Raw genomic sequence first — 18898 nt, forward strand, 5'->3', positions numbered from 1 at the left:
ATTATCTATTTCCATTTCTTAACCATTCATGGACATCAACGCCTGTATTCATGTCACAATTTCACGTGAGTTAAATGTATGATTATCAAATCTTACGAATTTAAGAGTTTATTTATTTTTTATGAGTTGATTCTTGAATGAATTTTTTTAGTAGGTTATGGATAGACTTTATAAATTTTAAATAAATTTGAAAAATTTTTGAATTTACACCCGAGTCAACGAGTCATTAAATTAAAAAAATTATATTAAAATATAAATTATTTTGGATTATTTTTTACATATTTTTATTTAGTGTTTTATTTTTAAATACAAAAATATTAATCTTTAATAATATCAAATTTTTATTCTCTAATAACATCAAATTCTTGATGAGAATGATCTATTATTACTATAATATTTATAAATTATTATTTAATAGTGATGTATTATTAGATTTAATTATTTAAGTATTATGAAATTTATGATTTATTATTTTATTTTATTATATTGTTGAAAAATTTAATTAATATTTTATTATTATTTTTATATGAAATTTTCGAGGTTAGAGTTATATGAAACTCTCAGACGAGTGATACCTTGTTAAATGAGTACTGTATATATGACGGTATCTTCAACCAACTGAAACAAACAGAACGACTTCCTCTCCTTCCTTACCATGGCTTCTCAATCTCACAACATCAAAATCCACGACCACTTTAGCGTTTCCCCTCCCTCAGCAACAGCGACATCCCTCTCTCTCAAATTCTTCGACCTTTTCTGGCTCAGGTTCCACCCCGTGGAACGCATCTTCTTCTACACGCTTCCAACACCCCAATCAGACCCATCCATTTTCTATTCCAAAATCGTTCCAAAGCTCAAAACCTCTCTCTCTCACACCCTCCAACACTTTCCCCCTCTCGCCGGCAACGTGGTTTGGCCTCATGACTCCCCAAACCCCATCGTCCAATACACCCCAGGCGACGCCGTTTCAGTGCTGGTGGCTGAATCCGAAGCTGACTTCAACCACGTGCTTGATAACTCACCCCACGAAGCATCGGAGTCACGTTGTTTAGTACCCCACTTGGATTCATCGGATTCTCATGCCTCTATTGTCTCTCTTCAAATCACTCTGTTCCCCAACAAAGGATTCAGCATAGGAATCAGCACCCACCATTCCGTTCTTGATGGAAAATCTTCGACCCTTTTCATCAAGGCTTGGTCATCTCTATGCAAAACCAACGATGATGAATCTTCAGAGTCATCATCACCATCTTTGGCGCCAGAGTTGGTTCCTTTCTTTGACAGATCAGTCATCAAAACCCCAAGTGACTTGGGACTTAACTTGACAATCATTTGGACTGAGGTCTTAACCAAATTGTTCCCTACTGAAAACAGCGACGGGAGGTGCTTAAAGCTTGCACCTTTCCCTCCAAGACTCGAGGATCATGTTCGAGCTACGTTCGCGCTCACGAGAGCAGATTTGGAGAAGTTAAGGAAAAGGGTGTTGTCCAAATGGGACATTGTTGAAACAGGAGAAGAATCAGAGCCACCTAGGTTGTCGTCCTTTGTTCTCACATGTGCTTATGCGGTAGTTTGCATTGCGAAGGCCATTCATGGAGTTAAAAAGGAGAAAGAGAAGTTTTCTTTTGGGTTCACGGTGGATTGCAGGGCGAGGTTGGAGCCACCAATCCCTGACAACTATTTTGGTAACTGTGTATGGGGCCGTTTGGTGGATGCTGACCCACTGGACTTCATAAAGGAAGAAGCTTTTGTTATTATTGCAAAGAGTATTGATAGTAAAATAAAAGAGATGTCAGAAAAGGGGATTTTTCATGGGGCGGATAGTGTGTTTTCTAAACACGCGTCTTTGGCAAAAGAGAGAGTTGAAATCTTGGGAGTTGCAGGGTCTAATCGATTTGGGGTCTATGGGAGTGATTTTGGTTGGGGGAAGCCTGCTAAGGTGGAGATAACATCGGTGGATAGAGCCTTAACCATTGGGTTGGCAGAGAGCAAGGATGGGAATGGTGGTGTTGAAGTTGGGCTTGTTCTTAATAAACATGTCATGGATCTATTTGCCACTTTGTTTCGTCATGGAGTGTCAGATGAGTAGTGATGACAGATTTGAATAAACGTGCATCTTAAGATTTGAGTATGTATTCAAGAAAGAAAAAAGTGCACAATATCAGAATTTATTTGTACCAGTATTTGTCGTTTTAATTTTGATGGGTTTCACATTAATCAGTAATGCTGTATGTATACCCAAAAATGGTGTAACAGTAACGTTTACCTTCATAAAATCAGAATTTATTTATGCGAGTATTTATTTACCTTCATAAATAAATAAATAGAAAGTTGTAGCCACTAACTATTATTTGTGAAGTCTGAGAAGCAAATTTCGGATAATCAACAGCAATACATGATTAATGTACATAAAATTGTCAAATAATTGAAGCATTACACACCACCAGAACATTTCAGACAATTAACTGTTAAAAACGAATTTTCATAAGAACACCTACACTACTCTACCTTTATTTTTCCTCAACTTTTTATTCATGAAAAACCACAAGATTGTACCAAGAGGGACTCAAGATCGAAGGCCATTGGCAAAGAGATAAGCAAAGGTCTCCATTGCTCTTTTGTTGGACACAAAACTTACCTCAACCCCATCACCATTTTTGCTATCTGATAAACAAAATGCCCCTGTTCTGTCTATAGAAGCCATCTCCACTTTCTTTGGTCTTCCCCAACCAAAGTCATTACTATAAGCCTCAAACCTAGGTGACCCAGCAACACCAATTATTCTCACATCATCACTAAAACTTTCAAGCAACCACCTTGACCAATTTTCTGCTCCACTCAGTGCTCCATCCTTGAGACTCCCCAAGGCATCATTCAGTGCATCCACAACCACAATTAGGCCATCTTCCCCCAATATCTCTCTTGTTTCAGCAATTGCAAGTCTCGCTCCAACGCAGTTTCCAAAATATGTTGGTGGAATAGGTGGCTCCAAACGTGCCCTGCAATCAACATTCAAAGCCAACATAACTCTCTTGTTCTTTGTTTCCTCTGCTCTCACCCTGAAAACACAAGCATAGGCAATAGACAACACAAAGGTTGACAAGCGAAGGTTGGTGTTGTTCCCTTTCTTCTTGGACACCACTATTTGCTTCAGCTTTTCAATATCCGAACGAGACAATTGAAATATGCCTCTAGTTGCATCTTCTGGAGCTTGCAGATCCCAAACCAAGAGGCTTCGGTTGTTGGGTCCATTCTGCTCTAACCAATCACTGACATATTTTACCCCTAAATGGTTAGGGTCTTTGATTACTTCCCTGTCATAAAAAGGAATCAGTTCAGGTGGTAAAGAAGTGGGTGATTGTGATTCTCTACAAAGATAAGCCCAGGATTTGATAAACGATGTTGAAGTCTTGCCATCTAGAACAGCATGGTGTGAGGTTATTCCAATGGAAAATCCAGAGTTTGGAAAGAGGGTAGCTTGCAGGGCCAAAAGCGTGGCTTTTTCGTGGGATATGGTCAAGTGGGGTAAAAGATGGGGAATTTCTTTGGCTTCATAAAGATCTGTGCCTGCTAGGTGGTTGAAATCAGCTTCAGATACAGCAACTGTGAGGGGAACAGTGTCACCAGATTTGTAATTGATGATGGGTTTTTGGGAGTGAAGTGGCCAAGTGAGGTGGCCCGCAAGAGGGAAAAAGTGGGCAAGTGCAAGAGAAAGAGAGTGTTTGAGTTTGGGAAGAAGGGTATCAAAGAAGAGATGGGTTGGGTGAGGGAATTCATAGAAGAAGACGCGTTGAACAGGTGGTAACCTTAACCATAGGATGTCGAAGAAGGTGAGGGAAAGCGATGTTTGAGTTGGTAACTGAAACTCTTCTGATTCGGAAGTTGGTACAACGTTGAAGACTTCTTGTAACACTACCATGGCTTCTTTTGTTGATTTGCTCTCTGCTTTACCTTATAACGCTGCCTATAATTCCAGAAATTATACCAACAGTTCAACACCAGCCTCTGCTCTGCAACATTTTTTTATTATGCTTCATAAAGTCTTTTAACATGTTTTAAATGCACTATTTCTTACCGTTTCTAAAATTTACCACTCTCTCTTTCATAATAACCATCGTATTTTTTTTTTTAATGATAACATGTAGATATTCTTATTTTTTTAAACACCTAATAAATATTTTTTTATCTATCTCTTTGTGTCAACTCATAATACCTATAATACTTATATTTTTCTCATTTTCTATCTCTCATTAATGTCAATTGACGCATTGAATGTCTATTTATAATTTTTTTAATACAAAACAATAAAAGAATAATAATTTAATAAAATAAATCTTATCATGGTTAATTTATATTTAATTTTTACTGCCTATCATTACTATTAAAAGTATAAATAAATAAAATATAATTAGTAGTATTACATTGAAAAATTAAAATAACACTTATTTTATTTATAAAAAAATAACACTTATTTTAAGACTTTTTTATTACATAGAAGGAGTAAAAAATGATGATTTTTTTAAAAGTGAACAACTCAATGTTTCAATTAAATAATAGAGAGATTAAATTTGTAATTTTTTTTAAAAAGTGAAGAATAAAATATTTCAATTAAAAAATAAAGAAACTAAAATTATAAATTTAAAAAGATAAAGAAGTGAAAATTCCATTTTAGCCTAAAAATTATATAGATTTTATTTTCTATATATACTCTCCCATAATTTTATAATTTTGATAAATTTTGTCAAATTGAGTTACCAAATAGTTATAGAGTATTTTATTGTTGCTACTATAATAATGGAAATTATAATTTTTTATACATATTTTCTACAATTCCATTTTATAATTTTTATAGTAAATGTATCTCTGTTCTTTTATCTTTCTTTCAATTATAAAAAAAGTTAATTAATAAAAAGTGGTACAAATAAAACTTCTAGTTAAACCTCAGTGCTATTTTTATGCCCATGTGTTTTCAGTTATTTTGTATATTAGAAAATTAGATTTCATAGATGAAAGAAAAACTGAAATAATATGGACGTTAGTCATACAGCTGGCTGTGTAGGAAGAAATTTTGTTTTGTTTGTTTTTTAACCTAACCGATACTAACAAAGATAGATTTGTACTTTAGTTAATATCTACAACGATGAAAATAATTATAAGTATGATATTGATATGATATGATAAAAAAATATACTAAGGGTTAATAGAGTATTTAAATTGATAGAGAAAAAATAAATTGATAGAATATTTATATTTTAAGTGCATTAAGGATAACTTCTAGTCAAGAATGAGATACTATCCAACTGTTAAAATCTACTTAAGAAGTTAATTTTTTTAACAGATAATTTTCTATATACATAAATTTAGTGATCGCATCTTCACCACATATTTAAAAATCATAATTATCTATTAACGATATCACGTTATTATGCACATATCACTGCTGATGTTACACGTTGTTGCCATTAATAGGTTGGAATGTCAATTTAATGATGAAAGGAATTTTAAGATGGACAAGATTCAGTCAATCTTGTGCAATAGTAACTTATTAGCCTAACTTATTTTTATTTCGAACAACGGGTCAAACGATTTGATTGAGGCACATAATTTTTTCTTTTAAAAATGACATCATAATCATTTTTAAAATGACAAAGTTTTCGTATTAGAAATAACTTTAAAAAGGAATAATTGATTTTCACAAATACACACTCAGACAATATAAATAGGTTTTGCAAAATATAACGTGTTTTTAAATAAAATCAAATTCAAACCTTAAATCATTTTAAACACAAAGAGAGTAAAATAATTAACTGATAAAAAAATTTATATTAATTTATCTCAATCATGGAGATTATATTTAATTTTTTATAAACCAACAAATTTCTTTAATTTCTAAAAATCATAAGTATTGTTCAAGGTCACTTTTTTATACAACAAACTTTACAATAAACTTACACACAACTCAACATCAACATTCTTTATCCTATCAAATTTTATCCTACAAAATTATGTTGATTCTAACACAAATCAAAAGATTTGAGATTTGTTACTTGTATATATAATGGCTAGTTCTTCATTGTCTTATAGATAGATTTACAAGTTAAACGCTTAATCTTTTCTCTCCAGATACTTAAGATGTTTTGAGAGCTTTTAAACTTAATATATGCAAAAAGCTTTTACCCAAAGAAAAATCAATATTTGATTTTCAAAACTTCTAACATATATAGATCTTTTTCAACAAGTGTTCGTTGTCTCTAAATTGATAGTTTTCTTCACTTTAGCTCAAGACTAAAAATTATAACTGATAACTGCTAAATAATTGTATTTTGATAGTAGAAAATTAGTCAAATATTAGCTTGAAATTAATTATTTAGCAGTTATTTGTGATTAAAAGTTAGAAAATTAATTAAATTGAATTTTTGGGTGCAGATATAAAAATTGGAGGTGTAACAAGCAAAAAGGGCAGAAAAATTGAAGAAAAGAAGAAAATTTGAAGAAGGCCCAACCCAATACGCGCGCTCAGCACGTGTCACGAGCTAAGCGGGCCAGGAAGTACACGCGCTAAGCACGGGGTGTCGCGCTAAGCGCGCTTACGAAGGCCCACAGCCCACTTCAACAGCTATAAATAGAGAGTCAGTCCAAGGGAAAAAACACCACGACAGACGCCAATGTAAAGCCCCCTCTCCTAGAGGTTTCACTTACTCCCTTCCTTTCACCTCTCTTCTCATTATAAAGCCCTCAAATGACCATGAGTGGCTAAACCCTTAGTTAGGGTTTGGCAGGCCTAGAAGTCAATGTGATGTATGATGTACTCTTCACTATTTATCAATGCAATACCAGGTTTTTCTTTCCTATTTTCTTTTCTGTTTTTATCTTGCATACACTCATCTTTAGATTCTGTTAAGGGTTAGATGCTAGTGAAAGGGTAACTTCTAAATAAGATTTAAAGAAGATATGCATGCATTAGTTTTAGGGGTTAGACGCTTGAGAGATGATAACTTCTAATAGAACAAGAAGAAAATATATCATAATAAAATCATTGCTAGGCATAGAGTGATTGCATTATGCCCATGCGTCAAACTTCATGCATTTTATCTATTGAGTCTTTGCAAAGGCATTTGGGGGATAGATAGGTAAAATAGGCTTGTTATCGTGAGACATCAGGGGCAAGTAAATGAATAGATATGGGTGGGATAAAATCACCTGAATTGGTAAAGAAAAAAATCATAAACCCATACATCCTAGGCAGGCTAGGCAAGTCAGTTTCCAACATTATCTTATCTTGAATTTATCTTTTTTTTTATCTAAATCTTTTATCTTTCTTATCTTTCACTTTTCTAATCTTCTTCCTTTTTCTTTATCTTTTAATTTTATCTTTAATTCTTTTATCTTTTCCTTTATCTTCTAATTTTATCTTTTCTTATCTTCTATCTTTTTCTATTTTTTTATTTTAAATTCTTATCTCTTGCTTTTAAATTGGGTTTGCATTAATCTAAGTACAAACAAAGTCCCTGTGAATTCGACACTCGGACTTCCGATAACTTTATTACTTGTGACGATTTGATACATTTGCCAACGAGTCAACAGTAACCATTAGAGCATTTTAATGCTTGCATTAAATGCAGGTGTTTTTCATATTGGAAAGCCACTTTTGTTAGTTTTCATGTAGAACACTTAGCAAAAAACTAATTCATTTGCATCACCGCAGGTTTGTCAAAGCAAGACATGTTTTTTTATACTCTTTGAACTTCAAAGTGCTGAATATTCTTTTGTGCTTCTTAGAATTTGTCAAATCTTAGGAAAATGTTGTGTAAGATAGTACCTGCAAACCAAATCTCAAATACAATATATTAAATAAATTTCTTTAATTTTTTTAATGTTGTATAAGATCATGGAGTATCTTTGCTTCCATCGGAAAAGACAAACACTAATACAAGAAGCATGGTTGCATAAGTGGTAATTTTTGACTTTTGTATTTATCTACATCTTATCAAAATAATTAAGAATCATGATTGATCTTAAGACATAAATATATTTTGACTTAAAAGTTAATTTTTGTTACAAGCGAAATCAAACTCATGATATTTTTTCTCTCTATTTTCTCTTTTTATCACCATTCAACCTTAAATATCAATAAATTATATTTAATGTTTTTCATTAATTTATTTATAAATTTGTTTCCAATAAAATTTAGATGCATTTTCTAAATTGTAAAAAAAATAATGTATTTATAAAAACTATGAGCTTTCATCACTTTATTTTCTTTTTTTTTCCCCTTGAAAGTTAGGTTACACTTATGAATCTTGTTGTTGGGCTATTAGGTATAAGGTACAACGGAGACGTGATAAGCAACTTAAAATTAGACGACAATAATATTTAGATTTTAGACATTCTATTATCTTAAACACTTTGTCAATATTTTAGGTATGATTTTTGCTAACTAATGTCATCTAGGATATTCATTCAAAAATTAAAAAAATATTTATTACGAAAATTATAAAATAAAAACTTTAAAAAAATAATGGACAATGCCCTATCATTTACCTTCCCATATTTCTCTATAAATTTTTCTTTTTTGTGTATTATATCACTTTTTTCCCATCCATTAATAAATAGATGATAACATAACCTGGCACCTGCATCTGATTTGCTCCTGTTTGTAATAAACAGCAAGAAGCCATGAATAAAGTGGTAGAAGTTTTGAGTGTAGCACCAATTTTGGAATCAGAAGAGTTACCAACTCAAACATCGCTTCCCCTCACCTTCTTTGATATACTATGGTTAAGGTTACCACCTGTTCAACGCATCTTCTTCTATGAATTTCCTCACCCAACCCATCTCTTCTTTGATACCCTTCTTCCCAAACTCAAACACTCTCTTTCTCTTGCACTTGCCCACTTTTACCCTCTTGCTGGACACCTCATCTGGCCCCTTCACTCCGCCAAACCCATCATCAATTACAACACTGGTGACACTCTTTCACTCATTGTAGCTGAATCTGAAGCTGATTTCAACCATTTAGCAGGCACAGATCTTTATGAAGCTAAAGAAATTCACAATCTTTTACCCCACTTGACCATATCCCATGAAAAAGCTACTCTTTTGGCCCTGCAAGTTACCCTATTTCCAAACTCTGGATTTTCCATTGGAATAACCTCACACCATGCTGTTCTTGATGGCAGAACTTCAACATCGTTTATGAAATCCTGGGCTTATCTTTGTAGAGAATCACAATCACCCACTTCTTTACCACCAGAACTTTGTCCTTTTTTTGACAGGGAAGTAGTCAAAGACCCCAATGAACTAGAAGCAAAATATGTCAGTGATTGGTTGAAGCATGGTGGACCCAACAACAGAAGCCTCATGGTTTGGGATCTGCCAGTTCCAGAAGAAGCAACCAGGGGCTTATTTCAACTGCCACGTTCAGCTATTGAAAAAATCAAGCAAATTGTGGTTATGTCCAAGAAGAAAGGGAATAACAACACCAACCTTCACTTGTCAACGTTTGTGTTATCTATTGCATATGCGTTGGTTTGCAGAGTGAGAGCAGAAGAAGTAAAAAGTAAAAGGGTTGTTTTGGGTGTGAGCGTTGATTGCAGGCGTTGGTTGGAGCCACCTCTTCCTCCAACATATTTTGGAAACTGTGTTGGTGGCAGAGTTGTGATTTTTGAAACAAGAGGATTGTTGGGGGATGAAGGAGTGCTTGTAGCTGTGGAAGCACTGAGTGAAGCTTTGGAAACTCTGAAGGATGGTGTGCTGAATGGAGCAGAAAATTGGTCTTCGATGCTGTTTGATGGTCTCGCCACTGATGACAAGACAATTGGCGCTGCTGGGTCACCGAGGTTTGAGGTTTATAGTAGTGACTTTGGTTGGGGAAGACCAAAGAAAGTGGAGATGGTGTCTATTGACAGAACTGCAGCGTTTAGTCTTTCAGAGAGCAAAAATGGAGATGGAATTGAGATTGGTTTTGTGTCCAAGAAAACAACAATGGAGACCTTTGCTTCTCTCTTTGTCAATGGCCTTCAATCTTGAGTCCCTGTTCTTCCAGTTTGGTAAGATCTTGTGAATTTTCACTTTTCAGGAGGCAATATTTTGTTATATCTCTTTTACTCTATCATTTAGCAGCTGTGGGTAATAATGAAATAAATCATTTGACAATCATGTATTAGTATTGCTATTGATCATGGTTTTAAATTGCGATATTCATCGTACTCGTAGGTAGTAAAAATACTTTACATTATAAATAATTATGAAAACACATGATTGATGCTGTCATAATTATAATTGTGATGCGATTACAGTCAGTCAAAATAACTTGAAGTTACAGTTGATTGTGATTGCTCACCAATATTGAAAACCGTGCTTTTGTTTATGTGAAATGTTTTGTGGATGTGAATTGGTTATGGGTGAAGTGCGTATGTATTCCGTTTTCTGGAAAATGTTGATCCTCCACATCCATTTTGGGAATGATACGACTCATTGTTAACAGCTCGATAACTTGTTAATCTAACCTACTTTTATTTTGAACCAATAGTCTGATTTGAACCACCAGTCTTGAGACAGTGTTTGATTTAATTGTTTTTTATTTTCATTTTCAATGAAAATAGAAAATAGTGATGCAAATGTCATTGATTAGATTTTTGTTTTTATTTTCATTGAAAATATTTTTTTAAATGAACCAAAAACTGAAAATAATAAAATCTCATTTTTGAAATCAGGAACTTTATTTTGAGTAAAATGAAAACGCGGTGACAAAAAATATAATTTTAATTAAATCTAAAAATACATTTTCTTTTGAAAACACATTTTCAGTATTTTTATTTCTTGAAAGCAGAAAATAAGAAGTTAAATCAAACATGTTTTTAAAATTTTAATCTTTTGAAAATGAAAACAGTTTTCAAAAGATAAAAATAAAAAATGAAAACAGAAAATGAAAATGTAAACCAAGCACACCCTTACCTTTTTTTAGAAAGGAAATAACATCACATTTTCTTAAATGCATTTTCAAGTCACTGCAATCTTTTGTACTTTGTTTTTTTATGGTGCATATAATTTACATTCTCATTTATTATTTTATTTATTAGTTTTTCAAAGTATATATATATTATACAAGAAATTAAATATCAACAAATCATTAGTAAGAATACAATTAATTTAAAAGTCATAAACTAAAGTCTCATTTTGAAAAAAAAAATAAAAAATGAAATCTGTTAAAGATGATGAGACAAATTTTTTGTTAAAAAATAATCATTGTCAAAATTATTAAATATTTTATACCAATGACATAATTAAAAAATATATAAAAAGTCAAATTAAAAAATATATAAAAAGTCAAATCAATCGAAGAAGCAAATATTATCAATGGCCAAATAATTCTATTATAAAAAAACTACAATAACTCCTCTAATAATGATAAGGGTGAAGGCAATATATTTTCCTTACAAAATTCTTTACAAGAGATAAAATTGAGTTAGAATACAAGTGTGAGCTGAAGTCATATATCTCATAGAAATAAAAAAGTTGAGTATCATATAAGTGAGGGGAAGACCTATAAACCTAAATCTTTAAAGTTTTGGGTTAAAGTATAAGTTTTTTTATATGGTTGTTCACGGCTCATTTGTGTAAGCTAAATTTGTCCAAGCATTTGAAATCACTTTCCATATAGACAAATTAAAATCCAAGAATGAACTAGATTGTTGCATTGTTCCTACTTGTCATAACTTAGATCCTAGAATGCTACAGTCAACAAACCAAAATTTGTTCTTTGAAATCCTTTTCACCTAGTTATGGTAGTTGCTACCATCTAACGGGTGAAGTCATGCGCCAACATCACTGTTGAATTTTCTCCAAGATGAATGTAGTAATGACTTACTACTTGCTAGATTTTGTTAATTAAGGACTATCAGAAATGGAGTTGTGTTGTTTTTACTGCATTTTTTGGTGGAACTAGAAACATTGTTTCTTGGCATGATGAGCAGGCAAATTCTTCAAGAAATTGAGATGAAGAAGTTCGATGGAAAATAATTGGACAAGTCAAAGAATCAAAACAAAAACTACAAAACTATAGTGACACAATATAGAGCTCTGATACCGTCATACTATACTGGAAAATGGAGAATGAAGAGTGAGTTTTCTCATTCTGAAGTGTATATAGTCCATCAACTTATATAGTTCTGTCGAGGCACATTAATACTAGGTAGTAACGTTCAAACAAAATAGGTTAATAAAATTGCCAACTAACTAATTGACCATGTAACTGTATTTCAGTTCTTAGGCAAAGATTGAAGGGAAGAAGAGAAAGAAAATATGCGGAGATTTTGCGTAAAATACGAAGACACTATACTATTTAAAAGGAAAACAACACATTCTTCATTTGAAACCATTTCAGATGAATGGAGATTTGTTTGTCAGCTGCTGTTAACTTGTTGATAATAATGTTATTAGTAAGATTTGACAGATTTGGTATCAAGGAAATTGTCATCAAAGGAGTTTCTAGAGTTGAGTTGAGGAGATGACTTGAATTATAAAACGTTATGCGACTGATGTATAATGACACTGACACATTTAAAAAATTTCGAAAAGTAAAGATAGCCTTAGAAGTTAGAAGAAATGAAAAAGTGATAGGGACTGCACTACTCATGATCATTTCTGGTGATTTCTCATCTCGTGATTACCGAACATGTACATTGAGCGGGAAAAATTTTGCTTTTGTATTGACACGTGCAGAAGTTTTCTCTATGAATTGACACCTGTAATAATATTACATATAGATACTGAGTAATACATTAGAATTTAGAATAGACACGGTTGAAATGCATCAAAAATTTTAAAATTGCATGGCTCCTGAGTAGCCTTTCTTCAATTTGTTTATCATAAACAGGCAGCATCAGAAAAACAGAAAAAAGCCATGAAGGTGGTAGAAGTTTTTAGTGTAGCACCAACTTCGGAATCTCAAGAGTTACCAACTTAAACATTGCTTCCCCTCAGTTTCTTTGACATCCTATGGTTAAGGTTACCACCTATTCAACGCATCTTCTTGTACCAATTCCCTCATCCAACCCCACTCTTCTTTGGTACCATTCTTCCCAAACTCAAACACTCTCTTTCTCATGCACTTGGCCACTTTTTTCCTCTTGCTGGACACCTCACCTGGCCACTTCACTCCTAAAACCCCATCATCAATTACAACAATGGTGACACCGTTTCTCTCATAGTAGCTGAATCTGACGCTGATTTCAACCATCTAGCATGCACAGATCTTTGTGAAGCTAAAGAAATGCACCATCTTTTTCCCCACTTGACCATTACCCATGAACAAGCTACTGTTTTAGCATCGCAAATCACTCTATTTCCAAACTCTGGATTCTGCATTGGAATAACCTCACACCACGCTGTTCTTGATGGCAAGACTTAAACATCGTTTATCAAATCCTGGGCTTATCTTTGTAGAGAATCACAATCACAGTCACTCCCTTTTTTGCCACCTGAACTGTGTCCTTTCTATGAAAGGAAATTAGTCAAAGACCCCAATCAAGTAGGGGCAAAATTCGTCAACGATTGGTTAAAGGAAGGAGGAACCAACAACAGAAGCCTCATGGTTTGTGATCTGAAACCCCCAGAAGATGCAACCAGAGGCTCATTTCAATTGTCTCGTTCAGATGTTGAAAAGCTGAAGCAAAGTGTGGTGTTCAAGAAGAAAGGGAGCACCAACCTTCACTTGTCAACGTTTGTGTTATCTCTTGCCTGTGCATGGGTTTGCAGGGTGAGAGCAGAGGAAATTACCAACAAAAGTGTTGCGTTGGCTCTAACTGTTGATTGCAGGGGTCGTTTGGAGCCACCTCTTCCTTCAACATATTTTGGGAACTGTGTTGGATTCAGACTTCCAATTGCTGAAACGAGAGATTTGTTGGGGGAAGAAGGACTAGTTGTGGCTGTGGAAGCAGTGAGTGATGCATTGGAAACTCTGAAGGATGGAGCAGTGAGTGGAGCAGAAAATTGGTCATCGTGGTTGCTTTATGGTGTGGGAGCTGAAGCTGATGTGAAGACAATTGGTGTTGCTGGGTCACCGAGGTTTGAGGTTTATGGTAGTGACTTTGGTTGGGGAAGACCAAAGAAGGTGGAGATGGTGTCTATTGAAAAAACTGCAGTCTTTGGTCTTTCAGATAGCAGAAATGGAGATGGAATTGAGATAGGTTTTGTGTCCAAGAAAAAAACAATGGAGACCTTTGCTTCTCTTTTTGTCAATGGCCTTCAATCTTGAGCCCCTCTCAGTTTCGTTAGATCTTGTGGCTTTTCAGGAATAAAAATTTAATCTTTTTGCTCTAGCATTTAGCAGCTTCTTTATTTGAAATGCTTTGTTCATGTGTAATAATATTATGTGTTTGGATTGTGGTTTGAGAGACACCATTAGTAATGTAACTAACTAATGGCTATGGATACCTAACATGCACGCACCAAACATTTATTCATCAATAATAAAATGTGAACCGATTCCAATGATTCTAAGACAACAATCTACCACCTATGCAGCTTGGCAGTGCCATATGGAACTTACTGTTCAGCAGCAGAAATATTCCATATGAACATTTTGTTTGGTGACTTTGGTCAATAGAAAAATCTGGCCCTACAAGTATTAGTTTGCACTTTCCAAAGAAAAAAAATGGAGAAGTAACAACATTGATGAATTGGGAAAAATGTGAGTTACTTTCAGCAGAAGTGCAACTCAAGCACACCTATAATCATTTCACCCTCATGGTGTGTACTTGTTTTATCTTGATCTTACGTTTCGATGCACCTTGAATAACAATAATTGGCGCTAGACAAAACTCAATGCCAATTTAAATGCACTATTAGTCATGTGTTGCCGTGGATTATCTCAAATGTTTTGTTATGAATTAATATTTTTGTATATCCATTTTTTTAATCATATTTTTGTCTCTCTCTTTTATATATATATCTTTCTTTATTTCTTATTTCATTATCCAGTTCTTTCTTTTCTCTTCCACTCATACACCCTAAAATTAGATAGTATGTTTCAATTTTTCTCTGTTGCTTCAAAATGATTGGATGAAGTATTTGTTTAGAAACACAATGAAATTTATATTTGTTGAGATATGTTTGTAAAAAAAAAAAATGAAAAGTATGGAGTTTAAATAGTAACTTGAGGTGCCAATAGCAATTCCTATTAACCCAACTCTCTTTTACTTTGTGAACTATCGGCCGTCTAATAAAGTAGTATATTTTAACAGAATAAAAGTATTCAATTAAAAGATAACTGACTTTATAGTTTATATCACTGCGCCACCACACAGAATGAGAGTTAGATACAATTAGAAAAACAAACCCAAAAGTAGAAAAAACAGTCCTGTGACATTGTCAACCTAACTACCCTAGCATATTCCTATTTAATAGAAATTTCTTAATGGGAGGATAGAATAAATTAACAAATAAAACAAATACCAACTAACTTCAAAAAACAGTTTTTATACAGCTAAAAAGAATCACTCTAAATTGTAATTAGAATTACATCATACTAGTATATTAAATTAATTAATTAATAAACAAATACAAAGAAAACTTTATCCGTAAACATTGATAAAAGTGAGCGGAGAAAGCAAAGGGCATGCGTATGCTCCAACAAAGAAATTTAATTATCGAAGACAAAACATTGCAAAGAACCAAAGACATGCATGCAGTGACACATATCCCAACAAAGCATTAGTTACGTCTTCAGTGTTCTACTCATTATTTAATCTCAACTCAAGAGACAAGACCTGCCGCTTTTCTTTTTGCTGGCCTCTTCGTTGGATAAGTTTTCTTTTGGGTTATCTCTGCATTCTGCGTAAATTTTTTTAGCAGTGTTTGCATGGCAGTATGGCACATATAACTGTTGAAGTTTAATTACATGCAGTAGTATTTTTTGGTACAATTAAATTACTAATTTGTTCATTTAGCTTGTCTCCAAGCTTTAGTGCATTTATTAGCTAGTCTTTCCTATTGCAAATTTCAGTAAAAAGCTCCTGATGAAAATTTTTATGTTGACTAATTACACTTTGGAAATCTTTTAATTTTCCTATTTGTCATATGAATTTGTGTTATAAAATTAAAATATAATTAGTATTATAACTTTTATGAAAAATTTAATTAATTTTTGTGATAGATTTCTTATTAAATAATTTTTTTTAAAAAAAATCAGATGAATTTATTGTTAAGGATATAGAATTTAAAAATAAATACTCATTAATAATATGAAATGATAATCGAAATGAATGAAATGAAACTTGTTAAAATGTCAATGAAAGGTAATAGACGAATCGCATTCTGCAGAAATATTTCATGTACCATGTTGATGTGGTGTCAAATTGTGGTTTAATATGGAGAATATATTTTAAATTTTCAAACTCGTTTGATAAGTGTATCAAATTTTATAAGCTTTAGAGAGACTGAACAAAAGAAGGATAATAATTTTTAAAAAATTAAAAAACGAAGATTTGTCTTGATACTGTAAAATGATAAAGAATTTAGAATCCTTTTTGTTAAACTGATAATTATTTCACAATAGGGGAAGTACATCTTTTAAGGATTTTATTAACTAGTGTGTCTAGAACATTGAAGACATTAGTTAAGGAATTAAAAAAATATTTATTAAAAAAATCATAGGACAATAAAAATATTGGTTAAGGAATCAAAATAAAAATATTAGTTATTAAAAAAATCATGAAAACATAAAAAAAAGTATTAATAACAATTTTATATATTTCAATAAAAATATTGTTTTTAGTTTTTAATTAATTTCCTAAGAATACCGGTTAATATTTAGGCAAAATTGTAAATTTGATTTCCCATTTTATTTTTAATTTTGGATTTTGTCCTCCAGTAAAATTATTCACGAATTTTATCCTCGTATTTAATCAAATTTAATCAAATCATGCAATGCTGGTCTTGACGTTGATCAGAACATCCAATTGTGGGTGGGAGACCAACATTGCATGATTTGATTAAATACCAAGACAAAATTTGTGAATAATTTTACCGGGGACAAAATTCAAAATTAAAAATAAAATGGAAGACCAAAAATACAATTTTGTCAAATATTTATCTAATCACTCCAAGAGTAAATTAAGTCTTCCATAGTGTTACCTCTACTTTAAGGCTCAATACTGCTTTTGTCCTTACCGATTGGTAATGAAACGGATCATATCTTTTCATACGGAATGCTTTCGCACTCAATGTCCGTATGGTATTAGTCACCGTGATTAGTTTTCTTTATAATGAATTTGACTTAATTGTGTTTTTGGCATTTCCCTATTTTATATATATATATATATATATATATCCTCATTGTCACCGATCAGGACGCGTGATTCTTTAGAGATATGATATAGCGATTGCCATTTGAAAATACTGTATATGTGATTGGAGTGGCGGTGCCTTGGTCCATGTGGTTTGGAAACTGTTTCATGGAGGTTACTGTCCCAAGTTGGATCAATTCTGCGGGCCAGTCCCTCTCACCTAACAATAGCTCCTCAATTTTGCACCTAAACGGGTCATTAACATCATAGTTAGTTGCTTCTTTTGGGCTCTCAGAGAAAATGAAAACCTAGCCAAACTAGACCTTTCTTTTAGGTTTTGCATTAAATTATTACAATTCAGTTCACCTTCTGCTGGTTAATGTAAGAGGAACCATGCATGGATCAGGGTTTTAAATTACAACTGCTGTCACTGATTTATTGTGTTCTTTGATATTGCAGAAAATTACGGATAATTACAACCAATTAATGTGATTATATGGTTGTATTGTGGTTGGAAACACAACCAAAAACCTAGAAGTTGCAGGAAAAATTGCAATCATAGACCTTTTTAAAAACCTTGATATGGATACTCACATAATATATACATCTAATTGAATTCCATCATTTCTTATCTTTCTTATGGCATGATATCATCTATATACATCCATATTTTTCTCTCTACATGATATGGATACCTCTTTTTTTCAGTATAAAGTTTTTTTTACACTATTGATTGACATATGCATGTGTGCGTGAATAATTTTTGTGGTTATAGCAACTATTATATTGCAAATTGGTCACGATTCACAAACTATTCTTTTATAAAAATAATTTAATTTTTGTGAGCTTCAACTGGCGTAAAAAAATGAAGCTAAAACTTGACAAAGAAAAAAGGATAATGTTACATGCAGCTTACAGACACTACTGCTCCTGCTGTTCTGATGCATTCTGGCTATTCACAAAAGTAAGTGTGATTAATCACGAGCTGCGTCTGACCTAGGGTTTCTGTTACAAATCTGGGGACCATTTTTTGGACCATAATTTTACCCTTACCAAAAAACCAGTTATTAGTCTCTATCATTTTTTTCAGATAAAACACGCTAGAGATTCCAAACACTACTGCTTGTTCAGAGTCTCTTACAGCCTCCGGCAGCTTGATGATGATAACAGAGAGGAACTCTCTATTATTGTTTAAAGAATTTATATATAATCCTTTTCCTTTCTCCTTTCAGAAACAAGTAGTTTTTATCTTTACCTTCATCCTTTTGTTCATATTCTCCCGTTTTCTTCTTTACATCTTATCCTTTTTCTTTGTTATATTTTGTGTTTTCAAATTAATAGAAGGTATAAATGGTGAAAATGAACTTTCTTCTGGCTGCAAAGCTGTATCGATATAGCCTTTTATACTCCTCACCTCTTAAATGATTTAAGTAGCTTGAAGCCTTTAACGAAGCAATTTTACTACTGTTTTGAAATGTTTAAGGTTAGTGTCTATGGAAGGACTTCAACCTTCAACGACTGATAAAGTTCTTCAGAATTTCAGGTTTGCACAAGGGTATCCATCTCTTTCAGATAAATCATTCAAACCATGATGTCTACGGTTTTTTTTT

General features: G+C 32.8%; 3 protein-coding genes and 1 pseudogene across 3 annotated transcripts; 3 read left to right on the forward strand and 1 right to left on the reverse strand.

The window, feature by feature from the left end:
- The first annotated feature begins 576 nt into the window (after positions 1–576).
- Positions 577–2298, forward strand: LOC114394647 (phenolic glucoside malonyltransferase 1-like). Its single transcript, XM_028356313.1, has one exon. It carries the CDS (start codon positions 656–658, stop codon positions 2087–2089), a length of 1434 nt encoding a protein of 477 aa, XP_028212114.1. The 5' UTR covers positions 577–655; the 3' UTR covers positions 2090–2298.
- A 20-nt stretch (positions 2299–2318) lies between these two features.
- Positions 2319–4028, reverse strand: LOC114394648 (phenolic glucoside malonyltransferase 1-like). The gene has a single exon (XM_028356314.1). It carries the CDS (start codon positions 3917–3919, stop codon positions 2567–2569), a length of 1353 nt encoding a protein of 450 aa, XP_028212115.1. The 5' UTR covers positions 3920–4028; the 3' UTR covers positions 2319–2566.
- A 4566-nt stretch (positions 4029–8594) lies between these two features.
- On the forward strand, positions 8595–10369 carry LOC114396488 (phenolic glucoside malonyltransferase 1-like). Its single transcript, XM_028358497.1, has one exon. It carries the CDS (start codon positions 8677–8679, stop codon positions 10027–10029), a length of 1353 nt encoding a protein of 450 aa, XP_028214298.1. The 5' UTR covers positions 8595–8676; the 3' UTR covers positions 10030–10369.
- Positions 10370–12967: 2598 nt separating this feature from the next.
- LOC114397427 lies at positions 12968–14502 on the forward strand (annotated as a pseudogene).
- Positions 14503–18898: the final 4396 nt, after the last annotated feature.

This window comes from Glycine soja, chromosome 18, assembly GCF_004193775.1.
Source record: "Glycine soja cultivar W05 chromosome 18, ASM419377v2, whole genome shotgun sequence".
In the NCBI taxonomy this organism is placed as follows: domain Eukaryota; kingdom Viridiplantae; phylum Streptophyta; class Magnoliopsida; order Fabales; family Fabaceae; genus Glycine; species Glycine soja.